The 13848-nt window shown below is 41.6% G+C and overlaps 2 protein-coding genes across 6 annotated transcripts in view; one reads left to right on the forward strand and one right to left on the reverse strand.

Annotated features, from left to right (window-relative positions):
• The window catches only part of ACOX3 (acyl-CoA oxidase 3, pristanoyl), a 35677-nt gene extending 26282 nt beyond the window's left edge, over positions 1–9395 (reverse strand). For both annotated transcript variants that reach the window (XM_069856395.1, XM_069856394.1), the window contains exons 1-4: positions 9340–9395; positions 3748–3926; positions 1949–2182; positions 841–912 (exon numbers count right to left, since the gene is read on the reverse strand). In XM_069856395.1, the coding sequence (XP_069712496.1) occupies positions 841–912; positions 1949–2182; positions 3748–3915 (474 nt within the window). In that variant the 5' untranslated portion in view covers positions 3916–3926; positions 9340–9395. The remainder of the gene's footprint in view (positions 1–840; positions 913–1948; positions 2183–3747; positions 3927–9339) is intronic.
• A 27-nt stretch (positions 9396–9422) lies between these two features.
• The window catches only part of TRMT44 (tRNA methyltransferase 44 homolog), a 335844-nt gene continuing 331418 nt past the window's right edge, over positions 9423–13848 (forward strand). For all 4 annotated transcript variants that reach the window (XM_069856400.1, XM_069856396.1, XM_069856398.1 and 1 more), the window contains exons 1-3: positions 9423–9768; positions 12242–12359; positions 12599–12818. In XM_069856400.1, coding sequence (XP_069712501.1) covers positions 9426–9768; positions 12242–12359; positions 12599–12818 — 681 coding nt within the window. In that variant the 5' untranslated portion in view covers positions 9423–9425. The remainder of the gene's footprint in view (positions 9769–12241; positions 12360–12598; positions 12819–13848) is intronic.

The raw sequence follows: 13848 nt of genomic DNA on the forward strand, positions 1-13848 counted from the left end.
AATGAGGCTGTTTATTTCAAAAATCGCAAATAGCCTACATTATTGAAGAGGATAAATTTACTCCAGATCAACATATAGGAACACTTGGTTCTCAACATTATTAGGGAACACAGCCTGCTTGAAGCCACAGTGACATGTGCATACTACAGCCCCTTACTCTGGACTGGTCTGGCCCGTAGTACATACTCTTCAGTAATGAAACTTCAAAAAATAAGTGATAAAGAATAACAAAAAAACCCCATGAAGCTCAGTCTGGGTGTGCTCAGCATGTATATCTTAGAAAACTGAAGACTTGTCAGGCCAGATAGTGAATGCTGCCCACATGTCCAAACGCATGAGCAGGAGAAACTGTTTACGATTGACTCTTTCTGGATCAGAGGGACTGCACTTATTCTGCAGGGCACCTGGACTCCATTGAACTCCATGTGGTGTTTCCATGGCGTTATGACATTATTTGCCATTTTATAGCATCAGAATGGAATTTTTATAGCATCGTGGCAAGGGTCTATGTTTCACAGTCTGTGATGAAGATGTGGGAGGTGGGAATGTCTCAGCATACAGAACTTGCCAGGTCACTCTTAACGGACTATGGACGGAGGAAAAAATGCCCTTTGGAAGAAGTCTCCAAACTTTGTCTGCACACTGACAGTTTAAAACAGATGTAGGAATTGGCATAGTGAGGCATAGTGAGGACAGGGCTCAGTACTTCAATTTGCTCCTTGGTTTTTTCTTTTGCTATTTAAAAGTACTATGTATATAAAGAGATCAGAAGTAACAGAAAGATGCAGCCACGGTTCTGATGGTGCCTAATTCTCACATTATTAAAAAAAAGAAAATTACCTCCATGTTATAAACTTGTTTTAAAAGGTCTGCAAATCTGTTCTGAGCACTCAAAATTGCACCCGCAAATACCTGTAAAAACAGAGAATTATGAATGAAATTGGTGACCCCATAACGGCAACTGTCAATCGCACATCCATAATAATTTTTAATAGCGAAGTCCACTAAAGAGACAAGGGAAAATAGACTGCACAGTAAACTACTACTTAGAATACATTGGGAGAACACAAGACAGAATTTGATCTTGTCAGGGCCCCTTTACAGAGGACTGAACTTTTCATAGTTCTAACCTATTCAAGACTTTATTGCAAATAATTAAAACCACCTACTTAGCTTACCTTCCACTTGTCCTTACTGATGTCCCTTAAGTTAAGCAAAACTTTACAACTATTCTAGTTTGTTTCAGGGTAAATGGATTGGGAACTGAACATAGCTGCTTCAAGATCAGACAACACCACTGTTTTTAAAGATAACTCTCAATTTTTCTAGAAGGATATCCACATAACAAAAGTATAATTCCCAGATGCTCCCCTGCCATGTGAATAGAAACAATTAATTAACACAACTAGTACTATTTGACCAGCTCTGTCAAATATTCTTTCTAAAAGAAAGCAACCGATGAGAATCCCAGCCACCGATGTCAGTGAGAAGCTTTACACTGGTTTCCATTCCTTCTGGATTCTGTCCTGAATCAACCCACCAAGGGTGAGGCAAAGACATTTCTTATACCTGTAACTGTAGCAAAGGCATAGCCACCAAATCAGGCCCAACAACAAAGTTCTTCAGCTGTTTTAGCACAGAGAGGAGGAAAACAGAAGGTGGAACTGTAGGCATCAAAATATCTTTCTGTTTCTCTGTCTACACTGTTCTACCTTTACCTTCCAGGTGGGACTCCAGTGGAGACAGGGCTTAATGACAATGACCTACCAACTTCATTACACAGCATTCTGATTCTTCTACAAAGTTAAAATTAATATAACTTTTGAAATCAAATGTTGACTAGGGAAAGATATAGCTTTAATAAAATAGGAAGATAGCACTAGAATTATGGTATTACAAGACACTTCAATTCAAATATACATCACTATACCTTTTGAACTGTACTTACACCACAATGTAAGAAATACTGCAGAGAAGGAGACCAATCGTACATTCCTATACAGATGACCATATTAAGTATCTTTAATGGGTTCTCTAATATCTCTTGCTGAGTAACAAAATTATATTCGAAGAGTCTTTTACAGCGCAGAAATGTGAGCTCCTGGTATTTTTCACGGCAGAAATCTTCCCCAGGATGGTGTGCAAAAAGAGGATCACTTTCCAGAGCAGAGAATATTTTGTTCTTGGAAGGGCAAAAAACTGACATGAGAATGGCAATCAAAAGCATTAACAAAAACAAGTAAATATTCTTCTAGAATGTTCTTCTAGAATAATACTACGACCTAAACTACAATAATTTGATAAAGATGTGAATTTATAAAGCCAAAACTCCAGAGAACTAAAAAAAAATATTTAAATGGTCTGTCATTACATATACAGTTCATGCAACTAGATGTTATAAAATAAGTGTGGTACTGATTCACTCTGAAAGTAAGAGAACAGTATGGTAAGGCTCACTTGCTTTTTATAGTAGCTTCATTATTGCAACTGTATGAAGCTACTGGTAGGATCTAAAGGGCAATGGCTCTCAATCTGAGAGCAAAGGCAAAACTCCAGGGGTTACAGTCAGTTAGAAACACGCCATAATGGTGAAGCCACTAAGCTACCACAACTGCTCTGTTCTCAGATGAAAGTAGAAATGTACTCCATTTAATGGAACCATCATATGCAGCCATTCAATACAGAGACACACATTTTTTGATGTTTAATTTGGATCTCACTTTTCTTTCATTAGATGATACACTATGGCATTTTTTTACTTCAGATCTCTTTGTCTTCAGGATACCCATATCTTCTTAATTGTCTTTCATGTAATTAAAAAAAAAAAAAGTGCAGTGCCTTAGGCAAAAATTTTTTAAAAGGTTTTTAAAGTCCTTTCCTTCTCTCTGAACAGAATGACACAGCAAGAAGGGAGAAAACCAGATTTCCTGTGCTTTTCTTTGAAAGGTAGGGTCATTCCCTTTCTCTATATGATCAATACTATTTACCCGTACAGATTTGAAACTCCAGGAGACACAAAGCATTTGTGTTTTTTCTATGCTTCTTTCTATGCTTCTTCAGATGCAGAACAAGGCATTTTTGACTTCTTTGATCCACCTTCCAAGATTTTAATAATTATGGTGAATGTTAGCTTAAATCCATGTAACTCTATACCACCTTCAAAAAAGTCAGTTCTGTCTTCTCCCACATCTCCAAATCATGCATTCCCATGCCATCTCTTGTGTCGCAACTGATCTTAAATATTTTTTGGTAGGGTTAGCTTTCAGCAAGGTAAGCATGCTAATCTGTCCAACTACAATGCCACATAAGCATTACTGCAAGCACAGAAGATGGCAGAAAATTACATTGGTTCAAAAGAAATACTATGTTTGACGGTGGCATGAAGTTATCTCAGCTTAAGTGCATTGTAAAACTATGAGATATATGATTTAATGCAAACGGTACATTAAAGAAATATGGAAGAATATATCCCTTTCTCAGTTTGAAATGAAGACTGAAGTTCTGTAATGTAGCGCTTGCTGGTCCCCCCCGTACTGATGTTCAGTAATAAAATGAGCCTTATAAGGCAGCAAGATACATTGTTTAGATGTTCCGTTCTGTTCTGGAAATTGGGTGGGCCAAATTAATTTCTTCATGCTCCATATCTTCAGAGTACTATTAAAGTAAATAATCTCTCTTTGAAAATCAGTTACTTGCTTCTACTAATATCTCCAAAATTAAAACATACTTAAAATTCTTGCAGTTTACCTTAAGCTGGATGATATCTTCGCCATATAGTAACACTGCCATCTCCTTCCAGTTAAAGGAAGCTTTACTACGATATTTGCAAAGTGGTCCTTTAGGGAAATCTGGTAGCAAAGTATCCCATGAACGTTGGTTGCTAGCAACTTCTTTCAGATCCAGTGTGGATGCCATTGCTATCTAGACTGTACCAAGCAAGAAAAGATACATCATGAACTATATCACTGCAGACACCTAATATAACAAAAAGAAATCAAAAAGGTGGTTATTTAAATCCAGACTTGTTCAAATGTATGAGTTGAGCAGTGCAGAGCCAATTAAAAGCTCCGCCCCTCCATTTTTCTACTTCAGTTGGCTTGCTACAAGCTAAGAAAAAAAATGTCTTTGATGAAATGTAAATTAATTACATGGTCTTTGTTATTAAAATATGAGCTAAATGTTTTAAAATAAGCAGAATATGAAACAGGGACAACACCATTTAATTTTGCATAAAAAAGGGAGGGATGAGGTAAAACATCCAAGCAAGCAAATAAGATGTTTAAAATAACATAACGTGAACAGTTTTACATAACATAATGTGAATAACCATTAACTCGCTTCTAACTTAAACGTAAAATAATAAAACTTCAAAGCACTCAAACATGCATACAAGTCCTATTCAAATGCAGATGCCTGTATAATGTCCACATTACTTGTTAATATTTAAACAACTTTTTACTAAATGACATGTTGGTTATATTAACATGTAACATATAACCAACAGGTTCATTTTTATATCACTGAAATGATGAGCCCTTGTTTGCGCATAAACGTGAGACAGGAGACATCAGGGAAATGGCATGAGCGCTGCACTTATCTTCCACTAGTTGAATATATGAGAGAGTAAGCAGGCAATAAAACCTTTATGTGATGTACACTAACAGCAAGAAACAAATCTCTGTATAATTCTGCACATTTGCATCTCCCTTGCCTAATTTATTCTACTCCAGATCTGGGTTAGCTCTCACAGATCGACTTGGCTATGTGAGCACTATGCTACCTGAGTACATCTGCCCAGGCCATAAGGAGTATGGTGAACAAACAGGTGGCTGTACACAGGGGAAACAAACACTTCCAGCCCTGTACGCTATTCCATTGCATTGTCATGGTGAATATTTAGAACTGTGAATCTAGAATATTAACATGCTGTCCATCACCATCATTGACTTGAACAGAACAGGTCAATGGGACAAGCAGGATGCCTTGTCTGCAACGAATCTGTGAAACATAAAGATTAGACCTATATAAATGAAGTCAAATTAAACTATCACAGTAGTGACTTCTACATAACACCTAAAACTATAGGCCTTATCTTCTACATGGGTGATGCAGTTCTTAAAATCCGTAAGCATGTATGTATGCACATCTCTCAAGTGCCATACTGCCATACTCAATAATAAATTTTAAATAATACAACGTATAAACCTTGCAACAATACTTACCCTCTCCCTCTTTCTTCCCTAAGGTTGCATTTTAATTTCTATTATTTGGTGCCTTGTAACATTTTTAGTCTCTCTTCCCATCTACAATTTTTTTTTTAATATAGTTATTTTTTCTGCATGAACTTATTTTTTCTGTGCCAAGCTGGCCTTAGACTCCTGTGTAGGTGATCAAAAGCAGTAAGACCCCATGAAGTCTGCTGGCATTTTGTTGTGTGTGTATATATATATGGGTCATGCTAGTGCATTGCAAAGTTTCCCAGAACCAGCAAGATTTCTTTTTCAGTAGATACAGCTGCACTTGTTTTGGCCAGAAGGGGAATCTCGCTTTGCAACAGAACCTAGTCCAAAGAGTAAAGGCTTTTGCCTCTGCTGCTTCCAGAAGCCGATGCTGGAGTGCCCCCTGCTGCCACCTGCCCACAGCACACGCAGGAAATTCCGGCACTTCATGCAGAGCACAGGCATCTGTTACGCTTGCAACACACAAATGACTGAGCAAGGCCACATTTTAACCACGGGTCTGGCTGGAAGAAGGAATTCTCAAAGACACTGGGAAGACTTCCAGTTCCAGGGCTGACCAAGGGACAGACAGCAAAGACTATGAATGTAATAAATACAGAAACTACTAATTTGGTGTTCTACTTTTTCCATCACTTTTTCTTCTCCCCTATCATCTTGATGTATCTCCTTGCTACCTTTCTTTTCTTTCAATCTAATCCTCTTACAGAGGTAATTTTCCAGTTCTGGACAGTATAGACATAGTAGAAGAGGTCTGCAGGATAGTTTATGTATCTAGACTTCCAGATTAGTTCCACAAAGTTGCAGTTCCAGTATTGAGCAACAGATTTGGACACAAAGGGGGAGTGGAGGCGGGGGGGAGGACACAACAGAGAGAAAAAAGGTATTGAGAAAGAGCATTTCAACATGAAGCCAAAAAAACAGACGCTACTCTTCTAACTGGAAACCGGGTAAATCACACAGGAGGTCAAAACTTCTGGCTCAGAACAGAAAAAAACAGGTGAAAATACTGCAATTATTACATCTAACTTTACTTACATGGCAAATCAATGAGATTGCTCAAATGAGAAAACCTAAGCATTCATAAAAAAGGATCCTGTACTTCAAAAAATTACAATTCTTCTGTCTTCACACAATGAAGGCCAATGGCATCTTGGCTTCTATCAGAAACAGCATGGCCATTAGGTCCAGGGAGGTTATTCTCCCTCTGTACTTGGCACTGGTGAGACCGCTCCTTGAATACTGTGTTCAGTTCTGGGCCCCTCACCACAAGAAGGATGTTGAGGCTCTGGAGTGTGTCCAGAGAAGAGGAGGGTGCTGGCCTTGTCTCCCAAGTGACAAGAGACAGGACGAGCTGCGCCAGGGGAGGTTCAGACTAGATATCAGAAAGAAATTTTTCACAGAAAGGGTCATTGGGCACTGGCAGAGGCTGCCCAGGGTGGTGGTTGAGTCACCATCCCTGGAGGTATTTAAAAGGTGCTCATGGACGTGGCAGATAGGAATGGTTGGACTTGATAATCCAAGAGGACTTTTCCAACTAGGTGATTCTATGATTGTTTTAATATAATTTGGCTCCAAGCAAACAGTTTCAAAACTCATTAGGAAAGCAAATCAGGTGGTTACAATAGGAAAGTTGCAACAGAGTTCCCTAAAGAATAACCTCAGTGTTAATTTCAGCCTTGTGCTGACATTTTGAAATCTGCATGTGGATATGGCAGTAAAAAATAAGGCATGTTATTTTCAGCTAGTCAGGAACTGCTAGAGTTTCATTGACCTGAAATGCTGAGATGAAAATATTTTCATGTGGAAGGTCCTCCTGCTAGTGATTCAAATTCACAGCTGGACAAAAACGGTAAGAGATCACAAGTGAACATTTCAGTATTATCGTGAATAATCTTGCGTAATGATAACAACAGCTCAGACTCTTGGCAGTTGTCAAGAATAACAATATTGTACCTCTATTCTGACAGAAAACACTACTACTTACAAAAACAGAGCTGCTAGAAAATTAAAAGCTAGCAATGGCAGCTGTCTCGAGAAAGACAACACTGGAGGGTTCAAAGGCAGAGAGTAAACCATGCCCTTACAAGTCCATTGAAGTTGTATAGCACACCCACTATGGGAACAGCCCAAACACAGTGGAGGAACTGGGGTGCTCATTTCTGCTCGCAGAAGGAAAAAACCAAAAAAAGACTAGGTAATGTACTGCTTTTTACTTTAAAAAATACCCATACTCAGATTGGTTTCCTTGAAGCCCTGTCAGGCTGCCAGTCAGTGTTCCCAGTTCTGAGTTCACTTTAGAATGATGTCTTGGTGCTGAGCTACCGTGTCCAATGCCACGGTGACAAAGACCCTCCTCAAACAACAGAAAAAGAAGAAAAGCCTTGATCAAGCCTTGATCTGGGAATAGACAATGTCCGTCTGTGCAACAGGTCCAAAGTAGGGCTACGGAAATGATCAGAGGGCTGGAGCACCTGCTATGAGGACAGGTTGGAGAGAGTTAGGGCTGTTTAGCTTGAAGAAGAAAAAGTTCCAGGGAGACCTTAGAGCAGCCTTCCAGTACCTGAAGGGGGACCTGCAGGAAAGCTGGGGTGAGACTTTTTACAAGGGCAGAGTGACACAACAAGGGGAAATGGCTTTAAATTGGAGGGAGTAAGATTTAGACCAGACATTAGGAAGAAATTCTTCACAATGAGGGTGGTGAGACACTGCAACAGGTTGCCCAGGGAAGGTGAGGATGCCCCCTCCCTGTAAGCGTTCAAGGCCAGCTAGCATGGGGCCTTAAGCAGCCTGGTCCAGTGGGAAGGGTCCCAGCCCATGGCAAGTGATTTGGAACTGGATGACGTTTATCACAGAATCATAGCATTGTTTAGGTTGGAAGGGACCTTACAAGCCATCTATCACTACAGGCCCAAGTAAAGTCCCTCCCCAGCTTTCTTGTATGATCCCTTCACATACTAGAAGATTGTTAAAAGGTCTCCTTGAAGCCTTCTGTTCTCCAGGCTGAACAATACCAATTCTCTCAACCTGTCCTCATAGCAGCCCTCTGATCATCTTTGTAGCCCTCCTCTGGGCCCATTCCAAATTTCCATATCCTTCTAATGTTGAGGATTCCAGAACTGGACACAACACTCCAGATAAGGTCTCACAAGAGAGGAACAGAGAGGAAAAATCACCTCCCTTGCCCTGCTGACCACACTTCTTTTGATGCGGCCCAGGATACAGTTGGCCTTCTGGGCTGCAAGTGTGCATTACTGCCTCACTGAATCATAGAATAGTTTGGGTTGGAAGGGACCTTAAAGATTATCTGATTCCAAGCCCCCTGCCATAGGCAGGGACACATCCCACTAAATCAGGCTGCCCAAGGCCCTGTCCAACCTGGCCTTGAACACCTCCAGGGATGGGGCAGCCACAGCTTCCTTGGGCAACCTGTTCTAGTGGCTCACCACTCTCACCGTGAGGAAATTCCTCCTTATACCTCATCTACATCTGCTCCGCTCCAGTTTATACCACTGTCTCTTGTCCTACCACTATAAGCCTTTGCAAACAGTCCCTCCCTAGGTTTCCTGGAGGCCCCTTCAGGTACTCACGTCGAGCTTCTCATCAACCAGCATCCCTGAGTCCTTCTCCACAGGGCTGCTCTCAAATCACATCACCCTCCAGCCTGTACCAAAACCGCTAATCGCCTCTATCCCAGTGTAGGACTTTGAACTTGTTGAACCTCATGAGGTTCACACAGTCCCACTTCTCCAGCTTGTCCAGGTCCCTCTGAACAACACCCCTTCCTCTGAGGTCCCTTCATAGACCACAGAATCACCCGGTTGGAAAAGCCCCCTTGGATCATTGAGTCCAACCATTCCTATCTTTCCCTAAATCACTCGTCTACCCGTCTTTTAAACCCTTCCAGGGACTGCGACTCAACCACCTCCCTGGGCAGCCTCTGTCAGTGCCCAACGACCCTTTCCGTGAAGAACTTCTTCCTGATATCCAGTCTGACACCCCCTGGCGCAGCTTGAGGCCACTGCCCCTCATCCCCTCGTCCCCTCGTACCTTGGGAGAAGATCCCACCGCTGCTCTTCCCTCCCTCCCGCCGCCCTCCTACCTGCGGCCGCCGCCGTCCCCGCCCCAGGAACTGACGAGCTCCGCGCGCCCCGCCCCGCCCCTCTCCTCCCCGCGGGGGGCCCGGCCATGGCGGCGGCGCGGGTGCGGGACGGCGGCTCCTCCTCGCTGCCCGGCGGCTTCTGGGCGGCGGCGCGCGTGTGGCTGGAGAGGCCGCAGGTGGCCAACCGGCGGCTGTGCGGCGCCGCCGTGGAGGCGGAGGGGGCGGTGGCGCTCGGCGAGGGCGCCGCTGAGGAGGACGGGCGGCCGCTGCTCCCCCCGCTGCTGGGGCGAGTGTGGCGGGAGGCGGCGCGGGCGCCGCTGCCGCCCCCTCTCCGGCCCTGGGGCCGCGCGGAGCTGCGCGCGCTGCTGCGGGAGCTGCTGCCCCGCGGGCGGCCCCGCGCTGTCCCCGCCAGGGAGCTGGTGGTGCAAGGTGAGCGGGGCCGGGAGGGCTGCCCTTCTCCTGTCTAACAGAGATTCCATCGCAACGGGGCTTAGAGAGCATCTCTGATTCTTCACCGCGAAGGATTTCTGCACGAGGAGGCTGGTGAGGCGCTGGCGCAGGTTGCCCAGGGAAGTTGTGGCTGCCCCGTCCCTGGAGGTGTTCAGGGCCAGGTTGGATGGGGCCTTGGGCAGCCTGGTCTAGTGGGAGGTGTCCCTGCCCATGGCAAGGGGGCTGGAACTACGTGATCTTTTAAGGTCCCTTCTGACCCAAAGCATTCTATGATTCTGTGATGCAGGGACACCTTCTGCTGGACCAAGTTGCCCAAACCCTCGTCCAGCCAGGCCTGGGACATCCACAGCTAATATGGGCAACCTGTAGCCGTGCCTCACCACCCTCACAGTGGAAAAAAAAAAATCATTTTCCTAATATCTAATCTAAATTTCTCCTCTTTCAGTTTAAAACCATGCCCCCTTATCCTATCCCTGCACTCCCTGATCAAGACCCACTCCCCATCTTTCCTGTAGCCCCCCTTTAAGTATTAGAAGGCCACTATAAGGTCTCACTGGAGCCTTCTCTCTAGGATAAACAACCTGAACCTGTGGGGGTGCAGATGGATTTTTGTCTTTATCATAGAATCATAGAATAGTTTGGGGTGGAAGGGACTTTAAAGATCACCTAGTTCCATCCTGCCTCTGTGGGCAAGGATCCGTCCCCCTACATCAGGCTGCCTAAGGTTGATGTGGTTTTATCTTTTCTGTTGTTTTAAGAAGTGCTGGCATTTGAAATACAAATTACAGATTTCAGATACCTGTAGGACTCAAATTTAGACAATCTGTTCTTCAGTCTTGGAGAATTGTGGTCGGGGAAGGCCACAGTGTGTGTGGTCTAATGTGTTGTGTGGAGTCCTGCTGAGGTGGGAATAGTGCTTAGGGAACCCAGGTACCTGAGGAAGAAGTACAGCAAATATCTTTTTGCTTTCCTTAAAAAGAGAGGGGAAGAATGCCTGTCATCGTGCAAGCTCCTGTCAGTGAGCTGCCCGTGGGCAAATGCTATTTGTGGTGCAAGCCTGACCCCCAGTTTGTAAAGAGTGACAGTAGCCTTTGGAAATGCAGACTTAATGAAAAAGTAGCCAGCTGTGGCACCTGCCTGGCCAAGTTGAATTGCTCGCGTCAGCTTTTTTATTGTTTAGCATGGCTTAAAATTAAGTTTGATTAAGTTTTTTTACAGATGCTTACATTATAATACAGTAATACGCTGCAGTAAATCATACTAATATAAAGAAACCTATATAGGGTAAAAGTTGACACCTTTTTAAGATAAGCTTTGGATATTTTTTGACAAGAATCAAAATTCCAGACCCAGTTGAATTTAAGACTAAAACAGCCCTGTAGTTATTTATGGGAAACAGCTGATGGATGCTCTTATGGCTAGTGGTTCTTCAAAAAAAAGTAAGCCTTCCAAAAAAAGTATATATTGCAGTTCTATGTTTTATATTTTTTCTTTTTGATGTTGAGAGACGTTGTTCCTGAGCTACATACAGGTAGCCTATTTCTGAAAAAAAGCCTAGGAGAAGATTTTCTTTTAAATTAATATATTTGAAGTGGAAAAAAAATTCAGAATATTAGAGAATTGGCTAAGGATGGGCTGAGATAGAAAGACTCAATGTTTCCTTAATTGCTAATAGTTTTTTTTCTGTCTCCCTCAGAAAATTTTGAGGTCAAATGAAAGTTTGATTACTTAGCCAATACAGAATTCTTAGGCTGAAGATATGTAGTTGTCAGAATATTTGTTTTGATGGCAATTGAAAAGCCGTTTTCAGAAGTGAGACCTTAATAAGTTATTCTGAAAATACCACTCTTGGTAAATAATAAATAAAAATATTTTTGCAATAATGCATACATATCGTATACCATATGGAATGTAGTAAATGCTTTTAGAGTCACATTTTTAGGAAGGATATAGAGAATAAATTGAGATAAATCAGAAGCATGTGAGTACTAGGTTGACTTGTGCCATTCATATTTTGCTGTAGTGTCCTTTTTTTATCTATAAGTTATTTCAAAAGAAAACACTCTCCATCCCTTCTGTTTTTATTTTTGTAGGAGTTAATTGTGGTTCATGGGTGATGGATGTTAAAGAATGAAACATGACCGAAGTTGTAGTATGTCTACTTGAAATATGGTAGAGACACTTAAGGGCATGGCCACCTGTGTATCAGCCCGTCTCAGCTCTTTCAAAATATCTAGTGTTTGGAATCTGTCACTGATTATGAACATTTTCTTCCACAGGTGATAGATAGCATTGAGATCAGTAGGGTGGTTGCTGAACAGAGCAGTTGTATAGTTTTAGGTGTCAGGCACACAGAGAAACAGATCTGTTATTAGCATTGTGTTTCTTCCTGTGTTGTCCTACATCTTGCCTCCTATGGAATAATATATCACCATTTACATATCTTTTTCAGATGTTTACAATGGAACTGTGACCTTTCTGCCTTTGGAGGAAAATAGTGAAGGAAAATATTGTATTAAAAAGAGCAATATTTATCAAATTCAACTTACACATGTGAAAGATGAGGAATGGTAAGTGCTGGGAGTGAGAGAAAAAGCAAGCTCTGAATTATTGAGAGGATGACACCATTTTTTTCATACTGCTTTTTCTGTGTATTACAGGTTCCTATATTCCCCAGTCTACTCTTAGACGTTTGTCTGATCCACTGATTTTTTTTTTTTCCACTTAATCATTCTTTTCTCTTTTATGTGATCTAGCTGTGATAACGAAATACACTGCATTTATACAAGTTTTTGTTTTACTTTTAAAGGTCTGTATCTATTGTGGCTCCATTTCCAGAAGACTGGTTTTCAGATGGAATTGCATACCCCAAATTAGCATGGCTTGAAAATGAACTTTTGCCCAAACTGGCTAAGTGGTCTGTGGAGCAAAAACCCAGTGAGTTTAAAAGCACACTCTCACTCATTTCTGTAGCAAAATACAGCAAAGTTTATCAAGACCTTAAAGAAAAATACAGAGAGATGGTAAAGGTAAGCTTGGCAATAAATGCAGTAATAATATATTTTCCTATAATGTTTCTGTTGTTGTTTGCTTAGTAGAATTGCTTCTTTTGCTGATTTTTGTTTTAGTAAAAGAAGTAATTTAATTGAAATACATGTTTTGTGATTTGGTGTTTTGTCTGTTTGGGGATTTTTTCCTGTGTACATGGGAAACAAACAATTTAATGTTTGAAGAACTGAACTGGAAAAGCAAGATTTGGAGTCAGATGTACCCTAAATATCTTGAGGAGTTAAATACCTTCCAGAATGTTTCCCTTCAAATGAGAAATAAACAGTAGGACAGCAGATGTGAACATCAAGTCATCCATATTAAAAGGCATAAATAAAGTACCACCTCCTTCAGAACCTGAAAGATCCTGGAAACAGCACTGATCTTCATAAGCAGATTAGATGTTACATGTTATTATCTTTTTCTGAGTTATAGGAGGGATGTTGTAATTTTATCCTGGGAATCTTGAAAAGTGGCAGTGATCATCTTAAGGGTTCTGTGAAGTAATACCTACATCTTTATATACCAGACTGTAGCTACAGGCAAAAGAATTGGTAAAAAGTCTTATAAAACACTGTGAAAGTGCTGAAAGGTTTTACTGCTGATATTTCTGCACTAATAGAAAAATATACATGAGAGGAAAATTGTATTTGTGGGTAAGATAATGATTCAGTCTTTAGCTCTGCAGTAGACTTGGTGTGTAGTATTGAGCACTTAAATCTTCGTTTCAATTCGTCATTTACTAAACAGGGATAAGCCCACTTTCTGTCTTCTTCAGTTTTTGATTCATGTTCAGTTGTGCCAGGATAATTCTGTGCCTGTTACATTGTGAAAATAAATTTACAAATGCTCGTGTTTTCAGTATTGCACATAACAGGAATAATACAAGTATTTTTCTTCCGAGAGAGCTAAGCAAAAGGATGCATGCTCTGGTACTGAACAAATGCGGCAGTTGTGAGCTGCACAGATGGAGCCATAATGTTCTTGGAAACTTTATTGATTGGATGACAG

Source organism: Phaenicophaeus curvirostris, chromosome 4 (assembly GCF_032191515.1).
Source record: "Phaenicophaeus curvirostris isolate KB17595 chromosome 4, BPBGC_Pcur_1.0, whole genome shotgun sequence".
In the NCBI taxonomy this organism is placed as follows: Eukaryota; Metazoa; Chordata; class Aves; order Cuculiformes; family Cuculidae; genus Phaenicophaeus; species Phaenicophaeus curvirostris.